The 20,206-nt window shown below is 43.2% G+C and overlaps 1 protein-coding gene across 5 annotated transcripts in view; it reads left to right on the top strand.

Moving 5' to 3' along the window:
- The window catches only part of prkcz (protein kinase C, zeta), a 97,987-nt gene that overhangs the window by 60,629 nt on the left and 17,152 nt on the right, over positions 1–20,206 (top strand). For all 5 annotated transcript variants that reach the window (XM_063464239.1, XM_063464243.1, XM_063464241.1 and 2 more), the window contains 7 exons: positions 2,263–2,360; positions 5,751–5,837; positions 8,674–8,809; positions 8,925–9,012; positions 9,426–9,545; positions 13,893–13,972; positions 16,164–16,253. In XM_063464239.1, coding sequence (XP_063320309.1) covers positions 2,263–2,360; positions 5,751–5,837; positions 8,674–8,809; positions 8,925–9,012; positions 9,426–9,545; positions 13,893–13,972; positions 16,164–16,253 — 699 coding nt within the window. The remainder of the gene's footprint in view (positions 1–2,262; positions 2,361–5,750; positions 5,838–8,673; positions 8,810–8,924; positions 9,013–9,425; positions 9,546–13,892; positions 13,973–16,163; positions 16,254–20,206) is intronic.

Here is a 20,206-nt window from a genome sequence, read left to right as displayed (position 1 = left end):
AACTGACTGAAAACATTAACCACCACAGCTGCAAGCGTAAAAGAAAAACAAGAGAAGGAAAGTACAAACACCAAACACTGAAGGTTTCAAAGATTTCTAAGCACAAAGACTGAGAAGTGTGATGTTTGCCTTCAGGAGGGGATATAACTCTACAAATCAGCCTACGTGGAGACAGCTGTTGCTGTTTTCCTTTTGAAATGCTTTGGAACAGATTTGGTAGGCATTAGTAAATTCTTGTATAAAAGTGTGTAAACAGCAGCTTCAGCACCCAGTGATTTCCACTGAAGTCAACATACACAGATGATGTCAGCATCTGTGATGTTGGCACATCCCAGCCACGGACCGCTTTTTCTGTCTTACATGTAGGGTTGAACTGGACCAGTGGTGGACAGCAGGACACATTTCATTGAGAATGTGGGGAATTTTCAATACTTCTGTATATATTTTCTCTAATACTCAGGGGGCAGCTGGTTTTGCACGCTGTCTGTTTCATTGTTTTGACCTTGCATGGAGACAGCAGGGCTCTGGAGAGATTTAGGAGCACTAGACTATGTAACAGGTCAATATTCAGAGGAGAGAGGAGGGTAAAAGTTGGAAGTGAAGGGTGACGATGAAACAGTGGGGATGTATGAAAATATGAGAATCAGGATTGGCTAAAGGAAGGGAATGGAACTGAGCCAGACACTGGAAGGAAATGGAACAAAGAAGGGGAAATATGGAGTGGAGGTGGCACAGAGCTGCTGAGGAGGAAGAAGTGAGTGGGTGACTGAAAGCAGCAGATGAAATCCGGGTATAACATCCTCTTTGCAGGGATGAATAACCAGATGAACATGAAGTCTGCATAAATAATGTTCCACAGGCAAAAACATGTTATATTCATAGAAACAGAAACATTACAAGAGCCAAAGCGTCTTTTCGTTTTCCACGAGTGATGCCCACACCTGCAGCTTTCTTTGAAAGTGTCTGTGACACAGAGTCTGTCTGCATGGTATGTTAGCAGTGCTGACAGCTCCCTGTCCTCCAGGACCGATCATAACCTTAGAAACAACACGTGACTTCTGTGGGTGGATTGTGGATACAATAAGACTCAGTGACTGAAATACTTTGAGTCAGCTCTGTTTTCTGTGTTACTCTGATTCCACTTCTTGCTCTTGACTCGTCTGGCTTGCTGGTCTGATAACTCAAAGCTCAGCTTAAGTTAACAGACTCTGATCACGTTCTTTAGACTCTGTGACTTCTCTGCCTCAAAAGTCATCAGGTAGTCCTAGAACATCGTAGCTGGAACATATGTTAAAAGAAAGACAGAGAGAGATTGGTAAGGAGGTGAGATAGGCCTGGATAAAGAAGAATGGTGAAGCCTACTGACTGTGCTGTGGTTGTGTGATGAAAGTCCACTAGATGGCAATATTGCTCAACATATAGGCCGAGGACCAGCGTCCTATAACTACAGCATCGTCCATCATCTGACCAGCTCACGATGTCCCACATGGACACGTTTTATTCCATGACAAAGTTTCACTTTCTGTACAAACAACAATCCACGGACAGCAGGAAGGTGATTCCACTGAGAGTCAAATAGTCTGAAATGTCAGACGTGTTACTATGACTTATTTTGCATGATAACAATAATAATAATGGCTGGATGCAGTAATGACTTGACCAAAAGGAATTTTGTATCACAGTGTACACACACCTGATCCCAGTTTAATGATGCTTGAACTCCAGATTCAGAGTCCTCGCTGCAGGCGAAGCACTGAGCAGCATCCATGACATCCTGGGTACTCTGAAGGACTTCTGGGAGTTGGAGTGCTTTCAGCTGTTATTTTGTGACACCTGATTTAGAAAAGCGATTCAGTATAAAGGGTTGGATACGATGAGATGCTGATGTCACAAAAATAATGTAAAATTTTGCTGCAAACACTGTAGATTGCATACGTATAATAACGTCACTTACTACTGGCAGTATTTTAGTCCAAAATCACAAACTGTAGATAAAAGATGGACTTTGGGAAGTGAATGTAAGCCACTGTGGTTCAAGTGCCTTACACCTGCCATCGTGTTAAAGGACAATAGAGAGCTCTTCTGTTTCCTGAGTTCATGGCTTGCTCTCCATTAATCTCCCATTCTGTGTGTGAGGGCTGTTCAAACCAGTGACACCAGTGACCTGATGTATCTCCATCGATCTGTCTGAGAAAACCTACTGACAAACCGATTGTTCCCACATTATCTGTCTTTCATGCTGTGTCTGTCTCATCTCTGCAGGATATTGACTGGGTGCAGACAGAGAAGCATGTTTTTGAGCAGGCCTCGACCAATCCCTTCTTAGTCGGCCTCCACTCCTGTTTCCAGACAGAAAGTCGGTAAGAGGATAAAGCTGACACTGTGAGCGCTGTCGGGTACCGTGCCTTTCACTAAATACTCCTTTGACGATGGCCCGTTCTTACCTCAGTCTGCTGAAGTAAGCTTAACGTCTAACTTTGTATTAACACACAGATCCAAAGTATATGTTCCAGCATACAGACACGTATTTAGTCGTACATCTTCCTACGTGCAGAGCTGTAAACTGTGGCTCACGGCTGTGAAGTATAAAAATGAGCTTTGAGCCGTTGTTTAAAACAAAGCACAGATTGAGGCGACCTGACAAACAGAGGAAGGCTGTTCCTGAGTAGCTCCACACGTATCTGAAGACAGGTTGACAGTTTTCCTGAAGCTCCTCCCTTTTTTAACTTTGCGTACTGAAGTCTTCAAACTGCTTTCTGGGCCTCAGTAAGAAAGCACAATGTTGTGTGTCGTTAGGGTTGTGTCACAGCAACAATGCCGCTGCACTCTGACACTGATTCAACTCTGTGTGACCTTTGCAGCGTCCAGCTCAAGGCAGCCCCGGAGCTCCATCATGCACCGAGGTCAAAGTTCAAATGAGTTGTAGTTTGTGTCACTAGGTTTACATTGTGTGTCTAAATTTACTGAATTGAAAGAGATTAGACATTGTGGTGTGTTTTCACAGTGAGGTCATTGTTGTAGTTGGGAAATAACCACGGCTCAGGTTTGTAATGTGCTCCATTCAATGGTTCTGCAGATCTATTAAAACCTGTTCATGATGTGAGGACTAAAGGCACAGTTCACACTCAGGACTTTACTGTTTTCCTCAAACAGTGCTGAACCCAGCAGGGCTGCACCCATAACAGCCCTTCATAAGGATCATGTGACCAACAGCTGTCACATCAAACAGCTGAACTTTTTTTTACTTTACTATTGTTTTTGTTATGATTTGTAATAAACACTGACAACTTCCCCAAAAGTTCAAAATTTATATAAGGACATTTTCATATATTCAATTTATTTATACATCACAACAACAGTCGCCTCAAGGTGCTTTATATTGTAAGGTAGACCCTACAATAATACAACAGAGAAAAACCCAACAATCATATGACCCCCTATGAGCAAGCACTTTGGCGACAGTGGGAAGGAAAAACTCCCTTTTAACAGGAAGAAACCTCCGGCAGAACCAGGCTCAGGGAGGGGCGGGGCCATCTGCTGTGATTGGTTGGGGTGAGAGAAGGAAGACAGGATAAAGACATGCATACAACATGTAGTGTCACATTTGTCCTCCACAGTATCATCATAATAACACTTTAGGTGTTTTTACAGAAACGAAGCTGAATGACTTGCTCATCCAACCATTTCCACATAGTCTCCTTTGTGGAGCAACACCCCTCCAGGCACCACCTGCAGCTGTACTATATTTGCTCCACTCTTTTAAAACAGTGACTCTCCATCATGAATTTTTCGGTGGAAGAGGAAGAAAACACAGGCAGCCAGGTGAAGAGTGGCTGTGCTGGAAACACATGGTTTGATGTAACATGCACATGCTGTGGAACTGCTCAGGTCGTTTGTGTCTCACCTCTAAACCTCGTGCACATATGAAGAGATTTACTCGTTGTGCATTGCTTTAATCGACAGTTGGTCACCAGAGGTTATCCAGGCTTCGGTTGCCTAGGCAACCCACTAATGTATATTCTTCTCCCTCTTATTATTGGCTCACATTTCAGTCGCTTCAATCGCTCGACTCCCATTTGTGAAATGTTTACGTCAGGAGGATCCATCCATGTCGTATTTCCAGCATCTTAATACTATCACAATACTACCTTAATACTATCATAATACTATCACAATACTACCTTAATACTATCATAATACTACCTTAATACTATCACAATACTACCTTAATACTATCATAATACTACCGTAATACTATCATAATACTATCACAATACTACCTTAATACTATCATAATACTATCACAATACTACCTTAATACTATCACAATACTACCTTAATACTATCATAATACTATCACAATACTACCTCAATACTATCATAATACTACCTTAATACTACCTCAATACTATCATAATACTACCTTAATACTATCATAATACTATCACAATACTACCTTAATACTATCACAATACTATCACAATACTACCTTAATACTATCACAATACTACCTTAACACTATCATAATACTATCACAATACTACCTTAATACTATCATAATACTATCACAATACTACCTTAATACTATCATAATACTACCTTAATACTATCACAATACTACCTTAATACTATCATAATACTACCGTAATACTATCATAATACTATCACAATTATACCTTAATACTATCATAATACTATCACAGTACTACCTTAATACTATCACAATACTACCTTAATACTATCATAATACTATCACAATACTACCTTAATACTATCATAATACTATCACAATACTACCTTAATACTATCACAATACTACCTTAATATTATCACAATACTATCACAATACTATCATAATACTATCACAATACTACCTTAATACTATCATAATACTATCACAATACTACTTTAATACTATCACAATACTACCTTAATATTATCACAATACTATCACAATACTATCATAATACTATCACAATACTACCTTAATACTATCATAATACTACCTTAATATTATCACAATACTATCACAATACTATCATAATACTATCACAATACTACCTTAATACTATCATAATACTATCACAATACTACCTTAATACTATCACAATACTACCTTAATATTATCACAATACTATCACAATACTATCATAATACTATCACAATACTACTTTAATACTATCACAATATTACCTTAATACTATCATAATACTATCACAATACTACCTTAATACTATCACAATACTACCTTAATACTATCATAATACTACCGTAATACTATCACAATACTATCATAGTACTATCACAATACTACCTTAGTACTATCACAATACTACCTTAGTACTATCACAATACTACCTTAATACTATCATAATACTATCACAATACTACCTTAATACTATCATAATACTATCACAATACTACCTTAATACTATCATAATACTACCGTAGTACTATCACAATACTACCTTAGTACTATCACAATACTACCTTAATACTATCATAATACTATCACAATACTACCTTAATACTATCATAATGTGATGTAAAATGAACTAATATCGTAACGATCCATTGACTTTTATTATTGATTAAATAACATCAAACGGGGCTTTTGAGTCAAGGTGCATGTTTTCTTTTGATATAATGAACATCAGCAAGAAATGCTCTTTTAACTTTTTTAACTTAACGTTCATATTAAGAGTATTTGATGTAACGTCTGTTCGTAAATGTTCTTGCTCTGTTTCCAGGTTATTTCTAGTGATCGAGTATGTGAACGGTGGGGATTTGATGTTTCATATGCAACGACAAAGGAAGCTCCCGGAAGAGCACGCAAGGTAAACCTCCAGATGTACGCCAGCTGTTTCCAGCCATTATCCACATAAAATATGGTCCCTGTCCACAATGTGAGAATCTTTAGAGGGTACATGGTGTTTAGGTGTACTCCCACATGTGCATTATGAACAGGTTGCATGTTTGAATGAAGACTGAACAGCAGCTGATTCAGTCTGAGGTGGTAAATGAGGCCTCTGTGATAGCAGGATGACACTGAAGTGGGTACACTTGATTTTGGTTACACTGACATGACACAGAAAACCCATTTGTACAATTGTGAACAATTTTGGAGTAAACGACTTCCAGAAGGGTCAAAGCATTGTATCTGCTTCCCTGGAGCAGAGCGAGTTCAGGGACAGCGTAACCTATATTTTCACGTAGCCTCAGTTTACACGCAAGCAATCGTGAGGGCAGCTCTGACGATACAGCCATGTGTACGTGCAGCATTGGGCCGGTTCAACGCACGGCTGTGCAGAGCGGGCAGACTCATGTTCAGCTGTCTTTGTGAAAAGTGTTGTGAGTATTAGACGTCAGAGCCCTCAGGTAGCAGCTGCATGCCTGAACCACACCAAATCAGCGGTTTTCAGCACGGTCTGCAGATTCATACAGGGTGTGTCATCTTTTAAACACATATGTTTGAAGATATGCTTCATAGGATGCTTTAACACAGCGGTCCCCAACCTTTTTTGCGCCACGGACCGGTTTATGCCCGACAATATTTTCACGGACCGGCCTTTAAGGTGTCGCGGATAAATACAACAAAATAAAACTAGTACCGGTACCGAAAAAAATAAGATTTATTCATAACACACGTGAAAAGACCCAGGAAAACCGAGTTACCGATAAAAACGATAACAAAATAACGCTGAAAACCGATAAAAACCCTGAAAACCATACGTTTCACACCTGAGCCTCAACTCTCGCGGCCCGGTACCAAACGACTCACGGACCGGTACCGGTCCGAGGCCCGGGGGTTGGGGACCGCTGCTTTAACAGGTCTCAACACTTTTACTCTCCTTTCAAAATATAATGAGCACCCATAATTCATTGTGGCTGTCTACTCGCGGGGCGCTCCAGCTGCGTCTCTGATAAATAGCGGATCAAAGGCTGTGTAATTTACAGAGGCACCGTTGGACCCCTATCAGCTCATGCAATCTGGATTGTGGAGGCAGTGGCTGTACATATGCAAAGCAGCATGTTAATTACTCATAATGATGGTACATATTCATGAGCAGCGCTCTTAGAGAGAGAGCCCTGCCACATTCCCCCACACCGTGGGGGAGGCGGGCTGGTGGGCAGGGGATTGTGCTGCTGATAGGCCATAGCTTCCATCAGTCTGATGGCAACAAAGAAACAACAGCGTACAATGGAGGCTGTCACCGTGAAAATGTGGGGGAGCGACGTGGGACTTCTCCACTGCAGTCTTTTGCCTCAGTGTTTCACAGATTTATAGCAGCAGACAGCGAGAGGCTTGTCAGGTTTAATGAAGGCTTATCTCCTAGAGACAGAATACACACAACCTACACATGGAGAGAAAACATGTGACTGACTCACCGAAGAAGCACTCCAAGTACATCTAATGATGGCCCACACTACAAAGGCTTTATAGACTAGCTGTCATAACAATAGCCATAGTAGAAGAAGAAATGTTTGGCACGAGGAACACGGTTTCTTTAATGTCTGTTACTTTGTATGGACCCAGGAGTCAAAGCGTATCAGAGTATTGCAGGTGCTTTGACACATGCTGAACTGTTAGGAGCCGTGGCCTCAGAGAGGAGTGATGGTACTGACACACCTCCGTCTGACAGGGAATAAACTACACCTGTGAAGTGGGCCTTCATGTACACACAGCTGGAGACACGGCCACTACATAGTGGCTTTGCTTCTGCATGAAACGCACACACACTTTGCAAATGTGACGCACAAATTCAGTTACGTCTCAGTCCAGGGTGTCCTCTCACCCAGTGACAGCTAACAGTAGTAAACAGTAGTGTTTACAAAACCCACTGTAACACGGCTGGAGGTGTTATCGATGGCTTCTTTAGCTTTCTAAGAGCTCTGGCAGCAGCTGAGTAAATTATATGCAGGGAACGAGGACAGAGGCCACATGGGAACGTCCTTCTCTGGGAACTGTAAACTGTACTCGTCTATCCCAGGCTCTGTTTGGAGCATGACACCAACATTTAGCCAGAGCTATAAAAACCAGTTTTCATTAGTTCTATAAGACAAACAAAGAGTCCTGCAGCAGATGCTGAGTCCCACTGACGTGCACAGCTGTTGGGAGGACATGTCTTACATTTCTGCAGAGGTGAACACCTGCCTGCTGCAGATGTGAACCTGCTCAGGTGTGCTTCAGGTTTAAAAAAAAAACAACCAAAACTAATGAGTGTTTGTGTCTTCAAGGCCAAATCTTCACAATTTCTACATTATAAGAAAAAAGGAGAACAATAAAAATCCCAACAACTAATCAGAAACAGGAAGAGAAACAGTCATTCAGTCAGGTTAGATAGATTTTTGTGAAGTAAATGTGTGGATGCTATCAGGCTTTGGAGAGCGTTTACATGCGCCCTCCAACCCCATGGTTCACTTAAGTTGCTGCTGTTCTTATGGCTGTAGCACGGGTAGCTTCTGTAAATGTAACACAAACGCTCGACAGCATCACGAGCAGATGCAGCTTTTTTGGAGAACGATTGAGACGAGTCACTCTTAGTCACGGTCTGTAAACATCGATTTGCATAGTCACTAAATCCATGCAGCTGTGCAGGAAGCATTTGAACATGTTCTCATGTGCGAGTGGAAATGTTTGGTAGCATCAGGTCACCTCTCACCTCGTCACAGATTCTATGCTGCTGAAATCTGCATCGCTTTGAACTTCCTACATGAAAAGGGCATCATCTACCGTGATCTGAAGCTGGACAACGTGCTCTTGGACCACGAGGGACACATCAAGCTCACAGACTACGGCATGTGCAAGGTAACAGAGTGTGGGCAGCTATAGCATTATCAATAATGCATTAGGTCAGTATTGACTGGAAGGTCTAGCGCGCTCTTGTTGATCTCTCCAAACGCTGCTGTCTTCTTCTTCTTAGGAGGGGATCAGACCAGGTGATACCACCAGTACTTTCTGTGGCACTCCAAACTACATAGCGCCTGAGATCCTGAGAGGAGAAGACTATGGTGAGTACAGGAGCAGTGTAAAGGGTTACACTTTGACAGTCCTACTAAAGCAAGCCATTCACAGACCATTACAAACTAATATGTGCTGTCTAACAACATTTCATGTTATACATGTGAATGTGTTTAATTGGTCCAAATGTGCTACCTCATTAAGTAACATCATAAAAACATATATGTATGTATATGATACAGCAGTAACTCCTGCATGTGTGACATTTTCTGTGTGTCTTTAAATCCCTTTCTAACGTTAGCGGTGTGTCAGCCTGTCCACACTGCAGTATGTTGTGTGTCTGTACATGTGCAGAGCCATGTAGTGTACCAAACACCACAGAGGCCTGACCTCTGTTCTCAGCCCTGGTTTGTAGCTTATTGATCACATGTGACATCCAGTCTGAATGTGATGTTCCTCCCAGGCTTCAGCGTGGACTGGTGGGCTCTGGGCGTGCTGATGTTTGAGATGATGGCTGGAAGGTCCCCGTTCGACATCATCACTGACAATCCTGACATGAACACAGAGGAGTACCTCTTTCAGGGTGAGCCAGACCAACGATCAATACTGACTGTTAGACTCAAGCCTGTTGTTTAAGGAGACATCACTGATCATCATCAATAATGACTCAGTCTACAGATTACAGGGAGCTTTTACAGGTCGAGGAAATCTAATCTGCACTTTGGCTTTTTGAATTCTTTCGACTTAATGACTCCAAAATAAAAAAGGGCTGGGTGAGTTTGAATATTATATTATAGTGAAATGAACAGGATTGATGCCCTGCTGCAAACACGTGCAGTGATGTGTGTGAACGACCCACACAGAGAGCCATTGTTGGGTTCCAGCTCTCCTCTTATGTTCGCCGCTGTGTCGTAGCCCAGAGCCGGCTCTCTCCGTGGCTCCCTCCACTGACGCACGCCGGAGACCACGCCCCTTACACAAAGTGTGCAATCACACTGAGGCTACTGTAGAGGTTCATGAGCATGTTTGCTGACACGCTGTGTCATAATCAGGAGGTGTAAATCTGATGGACGGCGGTTACTTTTAAAGCGTCATGAAACAAAACGAGCGGGGGTGCAGTTTTATCTGAAAATGAAGATCTCATCATCTGTCAGAAGAAAATGAGTAAGGTGCACATCCTGTTCATTGGTAAAAGTCAGGGGCACACGAGAGCTTCCTCCTGTAGCTGCTCACAGTCATTTACAGTTTGACTGTTGAGTCTAAATCTGAAGCTTTTTGTTTTGACGTCCGTTAAACTCCGTTCTAAATCATTTCTAACTGTGTGGGGGAAGAAGATCTCTATGTTTCTATCAAGCTGTGCTCAAACTGGCACTGGGTGACAAATCAAAACCAGTGCAGCACACACAAAACACCAAGAGAAGCTGCAGAGTCAGACGTGTTTTCATGCAGTTTAGATACAAATGATAGAACTGCATTCATGTTCAAGTAATCTTCCATCCATCATAATCTTATTTACAGTGTTTCAGGTTGTGATTTTTATCTCTTAAAGAGGTGTTAGTTACTTCCCTCCGATGCTCACACCTGATTGCATTTCTCTTCCTATAAGGATAAGGATGCACAAATTCAGCCTTTCCAAGTGGAACAAAAGGATTAGCATTCAGAGAGCGACATCCTTCTATACATCAGTGTCATCATCCAGCAGTGCAGTAAAGCTGCAGCAAACACACATTCCCGACAGAGTACTTTTAAAAAAGCAACAAGTTCTTTGCACATTTTCAGACGTGTGAGTCCTCATTTTACATCTATATATATATATATGTGTATATATATATATCACTACATCGTAAACCTGTTCCTCACACTGGTACCTGCTCACACTCTCAGCATCATGCTGCTGCTTTCACTCTTCTTCATGGCCTGCAGCATGTTTGCAGTGCTCATTAGTAGAACTGAAGTACACACAATGACAGCACTCAGAATACCCACTGCTAGTTACTGAACTGTGCACAACTTAAACTTTGGTGCGTAATGAAGCGATCCACAGCCAGTCTGCTCATTAATCTTCACATGCAGACAGAGCGGAGTGCTTCATCATGGTGGAGTTTTAGCAGATCTTTACAGTGTCCCAGATCTCAAACTCAGTGACAAGTAGAAGTAGAAGTCAGCAGAAAATAACCTTGGTGTGATCACATGTTTATAATAGAGAAACCTCAGGAACTTCTACTTGCATGTGTTTCCTCGAGCCATATGGTCTCTTTACATAGCACGAAGCCACCCAGACTGTCCTCTGTGACAGAAATTCCTCCATACTACACATTGTGTCAAAAGAGCATAGTGCGGCACCACAGCTAGCATCTGTCACCGTCCTCCTGGCGGCCTTACCGGTACAGCAGCAGGTTCCTGGATCAATGCCTGCCAATGGAAACCAACCCTTCACTATAGGAGCTCCCAGCCATATGCCGCCGAGCTAGACCCTGAGCCAGGCCCTACTCTGGGTATCTGTGCACCACATGCTAACCCTGGAGCTTTAGATAGACACTCAGAAACATTTGATTCAGGAATCAGCCACAAGGCTGTATTCACAGCTAACATGTACAAGAACTGAATGTAATGGTTAAATCTAAACCTCAGACACCTGTAACGTAAAGCTTGCTCTTTACTTTTAAAGCTGAAGTGAAAATAAAATGGGCTAATACAGCAGACTATCTGTCTGTTAAAACTGGCCAATAGCAGCCACCCCCCATGTCAGTTTGGCTCCAGCTGGCATTCATCAGCCGTCTCAACTCACTGTTTTGTAGCAATATCTGAAATTTCTTCAGCTGAACCAACGCAGACAACAGAGAGAATTTACTGGGCCTTCTCCTTTACACTGACAAGGAGGCATCATGGTTTAAGACTTCAGAAAGACAACTGTGTATACCAACAGGATAGCAACAAATGACATCAACCCTTGTTTATATAAGTGATAAATGATGTAGTTTACCTTCATGATATAACAACAGTTTGTCTGAAAAAACAAAAGCAAGTACCAGTAAACACGTCCATGTTTGAAGCAGGTCGGCTGCCAAGATTAAAAGATGATTAATATGTAAACACAGTGACAGAGATCAATCAGGCACAACATTATGAGCACTGACACATGAGGTGAACATCACTGATTATCTCTCTGTTGTGGCTCTGATATGTTACTGGGAGCAATTGAACATTTTCCCAGAAGGTTGATTCTGTTCATCTGGACGTTCTCAGTGGGACAAACGTTTCCTCATCATCAGGTGACTTCTTCAGTCTCAGCTGACTGCAGCTTTCCAACCTTATAAACAGTACATTTGCACAATGACTGAAACCAGCCCACTGATTAACAATGGGCTGGGAGGTCAGTTTATGATCATTAATATGCAAATTGATCAAAGCCCACTGATCAATGAGTCCCATTCACAGAGAGTTGGGGAATGGCTGCAGTCACAGCATTGTAAGATGGTGACAGATGTACCCTTAGGCCCCCTCCTCCATTCAGAGATGGTCTTTCCCTTTTCATGTAATCGGCCTCCTTCTTAAAAAATGACATAAACCAGAAATGTTTATTGTTGGTAACATTTATAATTCTTTCTAGTTATTCAACAAATCATGAAAAGGTCAGCACCAGCAATTATTTGATTTTGCTGACGTGTTTTGTTTGTCTTAGCTCCGTGGTTGCCAGGGAGACCACGAGCTGGTTTACTCCTAGTGTCGTTTCCAAGCCTCGATAAATATGGAGGCATCAGGCAGGGCACCTGCCAAAGCAAACACGTCTGCCATCAGAAATGACATTTCCATCCCTGGATTAAAGAGTGCCGTTGATGCTGTTGGCCAACAGGCTGCCAGTGGGTAGGTGCTACTGTTGGCTTTGAATGCTCTGCACACTGATACCCATGTTGACTTTGGTGAAATGGCCCAATCAGGTCCATGCTAATTTGCTCAGATGGACCCTCCACCTGTAAAGGCTGCAGTGGCATTCAGGTCAGGATGCTCACAACGACCCCCTGAATGTGCGGCCAATGAAACTGCCCGTTATTCTTGCCAAGGTTTTGTCATTAACGTTGGCATAAGGATTGCGTTGTAATGAGTTTTCCCAGTAGCCTTTAGGCACTAGCAACTGGGAGTTCTCCTCTCTCTAAGTGTCACGACTCACCTGATACTACCTGTCTGATTGTTTCTACTGCAGCTGACCATCAACTTTAATCACCTGGTCAAAGGCACAGCACCACACAGCAGTATCAGATAAGACTTTTATAGATGCACAACAGGACAACTTTCATTTCTCACATCAGATCTGCAGTTCAGAGCATCAGCACAGCTCGAGGTCAGCTTTACTGTCAGTTCTGTAATATCTACACAGGATAAGCTCCTTAAAGGCTCTACTGTTGTGATTCTGTGCTACATAAATAAAACTTGAGTTAAGTGGAACATCGAGCTAGTAAAATACCCGTCTTTCTAGTCGTGGTGTGGACTCACAAAACACAGCTCTCCTCTTTTTGTATTTGCCTTGTCCTGGGTGCAGAAGTCTTTTGGGTTTAAGAGAAACTGGATCTCAGACGGTGAGTGTTCACGCACACTGGTTTAAAATAATAATAAAATGGGTGAATAGCATGTTTAAAAAGGAGCTGTGATGCAGTTCTTCATCTCTGGATTTGGGTTTTGAGGGAGAAACTGTTTTTACTGCATTTTGTTCTTGTTAGCTGTGGGAGTCTCAAGGCTATTAGTAGACCACAAAAAGTGTGTGAGAGAGAATAGAACAGTGTCCTCTGCATCTCCGCCCTTTCTCTGCCTCCCACGCAGCAGACACAGTCACCCACAGGCAGGTTGGACTGTGAATCATTCTCCTCCCTCCTCACGATTGTCCTTTTAATTCACTCGCTCTCTCTTTTGTTGCCGTCCTTCTTTTTGCCAACAGTTATTCTCGAGAAGCCCATTCGGATCCCAAGGTCTCTGTCGGTGAAAGCTGCCGGCGTGCTCAAGGGCTTTCTAAACAAGGTGAGACAGTCCCTCCCATAAGCACCCTCTCCTCCTGCGTGCACTCTGCTGCTCACTGTGTGGGATCGTGGCCCAGAGCATGGGCTATGTTACAGTGTAGGCCTCAGTGTTTAGTTCTGAGTGGACGCTTGTGCCTCTGTTATTTTAGTATTTACACAGTACAACTCAGTTACCCAACAAAGGATATGTGGTAATCCACTCGAGGGTTTCTTGGCACCGGGGTCAGGACCGTGCTGGATCACTGGACTTGGAAGAACAACAGCACAGACTGCTACTCCTGCCAGACTGGTTGTTTCTTATCATTGAAAGTGGACGATAAAGAGCGTGAAAGTGACACAGTAATCAGATTACTGCTGGGATAAGCAGCACTTTCTCACATGTAACACTGACAGGAACTAGTCCACCTCAGACCTACTCTGATGAGGAAAACTTCCAGCATGATTTCATTTAGAGAGCTGCCTCCACAGAAGCAGCACACATGATAACAGTGAAAGCACCAAAATACAAGCTGAACTATTCACACAGTCCCCGACGTCTTTGGACCAGGCTGCTGCTGCTGCTGCTGCTGCTGCTGCTGCTGCTGCTGCTGCTGCTGCTGCTTAAAGGCAGGCACCTCTGTCCATGTGTGAAACTGAATGTAGTGACTTAATTTCACATGCTTTTTAAGAACAGCATCATGTCTGTGCACTAAGTACAAGGCTAAAGCCAGGAGTGAAAGCAGGCACACCACAGACCCACTGGGAGTCTGGCCTGAGGCTGACACATAGTGACAGACAGTCACGCTCACATTCACACCTGCAGGCAATTTAGAATCTCCCATTAACCTTTTCCTTTTAGCCAGAGCACCCAGCAGCAGCACGTGCAACCTCCACGCAGGAAAGAAGGCCTCAGATAAAACCACAGCTGTTTCAGCACAGCTTTACCTTATTTAAGAAGTTAGGACGGGGTTAGCTTACCATAACTGCAGCAGGGTCTTATATATTAACATGGATACAGGAATTTGTCTGTTTTTTAAAGACCTGATATTTAAAATGATTGTGTTAGCAGAGTGTGCTAGTTCACAATGGAAAATTCAATTCAGTTTTATTTATACAGCATCAAATTACAACAACAGTTGCCTTACTTTATATTGTAAGGTAGACCCTACAATAATACACACAGAGAAAAACCCAACAATCATATGACCCCCTATGAGCAAGCACTTTGGCTACAGTGGGAAGGAAAAACTCCCTTTTAACAGGAAGAAACCTCCAGCAGAACCAGGCTCAGGGAGGGGCGGGGCCATCTGCTGTGATTGGTTGGGGTGAGAGAAGGAAGACAGGATAAAGACATGCTGTGGAAGAGAGACAGAGATTAATAACAAGCATGATTCAGCAGAAAGTCCACAGTAAACTGGATTACCATGCTTTATAAATGCAGACCATTCACCATCTACTCTGTATAAGAGCTCGTCTGAGAGCCATGTTGTTACTCACAGTTTATTTTGACATATTCGACCATCTCTGATAAAAGCTAATTCTCTTGTGACCAGAGTCAGGGGTGTACACACCAATCAGCTGAAGAACCAGGTGCTCTACTGCAAACGTCCAGATGAGATCCCTACACAGCACTTATTGTTTGAACCTGCGATGCTTTGGTTACAGTGATGCAGGATGGCAGAAATAAATTTGTTGTAAGCACATGAAACTTTCATTTGGTACAAGCAGCACTGTGGACTACAAGTAAGAGTTGATGACTGTAGTTTTTCCCCTCTGCTGTGATTGGATAGCTGGATAAAAAGTGTCCGTGATGGATGCATCACTTTACTGTGGGATATTTAGACCACGTCCACAGGAGACAAAGGCAAAGGTGTCTTTGGTTAAAGACCAGGTTACAGAACAACGACCGTTACTGCATTTGAGCCTGTGGTTTCATTTTTCCACGTCCTGTTTAAACCTCTGTATGTCACCTACATGATTGTTGTGATGAGCAGAGCACAGGGAGGCTCTGCCACATGTACACATCCCTTTGTAGTACTTGATGAAATTCTTGTTGTTGTCCTCAAGACAGTCATTTCATGCACAGTTCAACATTTGAATGATAATAAAATATAATAATTGGTCTTTTTCATCACGCTCCTGGCAGTTCTTACAGTATGTGTACCACAGCAGCTTCTGTTGATGTTCCTGACCAGCTGTTTTGGCTCCAACAGGATCCCAAGGAGCGGCTGGGTTGCCAGGTCCAGACAGGCTTCACAGACATCAAGTCCCACACGTTTTTCCGCAGCATAGACTGGGAACAGGTAAGAACTGAAGTCTGAGTGAAAACACTTCGTTGTGTATTAAAGTTATTTCATCTTAAACACAACATACACACTGCAGTCTCACTATGATTTCCAAATGCATGGGCTTGGAAAGGAGCAGTAAGGGAACAAATCTACTCGGTTACTGCAGACTCCTATTAAATCACCTGCTACGGCTATCATCAGCATTTTAACTGATTTTACATAAAGTCATTGTATGGAGCTCTTGGACAACTGCTGATGACAGCATGCTGGTAAAGATGTTTTTACTGGTTTGCAGTTTGTCTCACTCTCTGCCTTTGGTTTCAGATCAGTTCCTGAGATGGTTAAGAAAACTGTTTTCTCAAGATCAATATAATCAATACTGTTCTTCCATCTCAGAGCTGTAATGTGAAATGTTATATAAAAGTACTACAGTCACCCAGCCACATGGAGGTGACAAGCCAGTGTACTCCGAGTGCCAAGGTCTGATGATATGGGACCGTGAAGAATGAGATTCCCGTACCGGATCATTTGGGATCCAAGTTAACAACAACTGTGTGTGGTGCTGGGAGAGTATGGACGTGAGGATAGGGACTGTGTCACACAGACAGGACCATGACTTGTTGAGTGTTGTTAGTGTGTGTGCCCCACAAGCTCAGCGTCAGAAGAGAAAGAGGAATACTGGGGTGGATGAAACGGTGGAGAGAGGTGATTTAAGCAACTAACTATCAGCACTATATAAAACTGACTTGAATTGACTGGAGCAGACTTCAGCGGACACCCCCAACCAATCACAGCAGATGGCCCCGCCCCTCCCTGAGCCTGGTTCTGCTGGAGGTTTCTTCCTGTTAAAAGGGAGTTTTTCCTTCCCACTGTCGCCAAAGTGCTTGCTCATAGGGGGTCATATGATTGTTGGGTTTGTCTCTGTATCTACTGTACAATATAAAGCGCCTTGAGGTGACTGCTGTTGTGATTTGGCGCTGTGTAAATAAAATAGAATAGAATTACATGTATGTGAAGGAAGCAGAGGTGATGAGGTTTCTGCTTGTGGAGAGAAATGGAGACAGACAGATGATAGTAGACAAAAAGGACAGAAACAGCTGCGGTAAACAGAGGGAGAACAATAAATGACTTATAAGGGTGGAGGAAGGTGCACACAGGTAGACTGTATCTTATGTTGAAAGTGCATTAAGAAAGAGATGTGAGACTGCAAGGAGCAAATCTTCTTAGGCAGCAGTGAACAGTCTGTAGGATGAAACCAAGAAGAGGAATAACAAGTGAAGATAAAGCCAATGATTAAATGATGGAAACTGAAGAAGGAAAACTGGAGACAGGCTCAGAGTGGTAAGAAAATATTGCCCGATGACTGGGAAAGTATATTTGAAATGGTTAGGAAAACTGCTAAGAAGGTGTTTGGTGTATGTGGAGGAAAGAGGACAAGCAGACTTGAGGAAGTATAAGTATTCAAAGGACGAGGTTAGCAAAGGAACAGTGGAAAGTCAGGAAGATCAAAATAAACAAGAGACCAGGCCAACAGCAAACAGCTGGCAAAAGGAAAAAGACTTACAGACAGGAGACAGTGGACAGTACCATACCACAGCACTTATAAAAACAAAGCCAATGAATGGAGACAGGTGGTTGGTCCAGGTGAAGCGCCTGTGGAGGAAGAGCAGGATTGTTTAACATAAGCCTGCAGTCAGAGGTGCTTCTGATCAACAAAGATGATGTGCAGAGTCATACCATGAAGGTGTTTCAGTGAGCTTAGGCAGAGAGCTGATGGCTGTGTGCTGACAAACACAACTACAAATGTAATGCCTGCAGATTTCTTCACAGCTATGTTTCCCCGTCCCCCCACCTCCGTCTCAGACCCACGCTTCCTCTTCTCCACTGTTCTCAGGAGGGTAATTACACTTTTCTGTTGTCTTAATTTGAGGTTTAACAAACATCTACTATGAAAATGGTGATTTCAGGGAGTGTCCACGCGGGGCTCGAGATAGGAATGATGTTGCACAACAACTGGGATTCAAATAGAAGCATTCTGTTTGTGGCTGCTCTCATAACTCTGATGAAAACTACATGTGTGCACTTTGAACATACTATTAGAAGACATGATACCTGGAGTAGTGAGACGTGAACTACCCCGGAGGCCCGATGTCGGAGGCCCGATGTCGGAGGCCCGATGTCGGAGGCCCGATGTCGGAGGCCCGATGTCGGAGGCCCGATGTCGGAGGCCTGCAGGGCTGAAAAACAGCAGGTGAAGTGAGAAGTAAAGGCACTTTGGTGGTCACTTGAGTCTGTCTCCAAAAGTGATCCTGTTCTCACCAATCTCTGTGTTAAAATTCCCAACTTAAGAAGCATCTCTACGGTCTTTACACAAACTAGATCAGAATGTCGTTGGAGCATTTTCCCCCTACAGTATGTAACAGCTAATCCATGTGAGTGCTGGGAATACAGGCGGCTGTAGCCCGTGTGTTTCACCTCACCTCTGTTAAGAGTCGACCAACCTGTGGTAAGAGCCCCGTGTCTGTGCTGCTGGTGCCTTTTGGGACAGATTCCAAAACCAGTGTTTGAGACGTCCTAACCAGTGAGCAAACTGTCTCAGTTATCTCTGAGGCTCGTTTTAAGCACACATTTTAAAGGTTGAAAGTAAAACATGTGTGTTGCCTCCTAAAACACAGCCTCTGACAGTTCATCGGGGGGTTTACAGCCTAGCATCTCACTTAACAATGGAAACCACACACACACACCAGTCAGCTGTGAGGGAGAGAGAGCTGTCATATTCTGATTTCATTTCATCAGACTTAATATCATGTGTCTGCTGCATATATGAAGAACGTCAACAGTACAGAGGGCATGCTCTCTTGTTTAGGAATGATAATAATACACACACACACACACACACACACACACACACACACACACACACACACACACACAGCATGTGAAACATTAGTGTTAGATGCATGTTGTCACACTTCCATGTTTATAAGATAAGATAACCTTTATTAGTCCCACATGTGGGAAATTTGTTTTGTCACAGCAGGAAGTGGACAGTGCAAAAGTTATGAAGCAAAAATTAGAATACAATAAGAATAAATACCGTACACAACTGTACAGAATAGAATAAAATAGAATACTATATACAGTAGAATAAAATAGAATAAATATACAATAAGATAAAAATAGAATACAAATGCTATATACAACTGAGTAAAAATACAACAATGCCAGAAAAGATTATTGCACTTAGTGTTATTGCACATGTGTGGATGTGTGTGTTTGATCAGTTAAAGTCTTTGTTGTGCAGTCTGACAGCAGTGGGGAGGAAAGACCTGCGAAATCTCTCCGTCCCACACCGTGGGTGCCGCAGTCTCCCACTGAAGGAGCTGCTCAGTGCTGTCACAGTCTCATGCATGGGGTGGGAGATGTTGTCCAGCAGGGATGACAGCTTAGCCACCATTCTCCTGTCACTCACCACCTCCACTGGGTCCAGAGGGCATCCTAGAACAGAGCTGGCCCTGCGGATCAGCCTGTTCAGTCTCTTCCTGTCCCCAGCAGAGATGCTGCCGCCCCAGCAGACCACACCATAAAAGATGGCTGAGGCCACCACAGAGTCATAGAAGGTCTTCAGGAGTGGGCCCTCCACTCCAAACGACCGGAGTCTCTGCAGCAGGTACAGCCTGCTCTGCCCTTTCCTGTAGAGGGCGTCTGAGTTATGAGTCCAGTCCAGTTTGTTGTTCAGATGAACACCAAGGTACCTGTAGCTGTCCACAGCCTCAATGTCCATACCTTGGATGTTCAGTGGTTGCAGTGGAGGATGTTTGTGCCTGTGGAAGTCTACCACCAGCTCCTTTGTTTTACTGGCATTGATCTGGAGGTAGTTCAGCTGGCACCAGTCCACAAAGTCCTGAGTCAGTCCTCTGTACTCCTTGTCGTCCCCATCAGTGATGAGGCCGACTATAGCAGAGTCA

The sequence above is a fragment of the Pelmatolapia mariae genome, linkage group LG20 (assembly GCF_036321145.2).
Source record: "Pelmatolapia mariae isolate MD_Pm_ZW linkage group LG20, Pm_UMD_F_2, whole genome shotgun sequence".
Lineage (NCBI taxonomy): Eukaryota > Metazoa > Chordata > Actinopteri > Cichliformes > Cichlidae > Pelmatolapia > Pelmatolapia mariae.
This window is presented reverse-complemented; position numbering and strand designations above follow the sequence as displayed.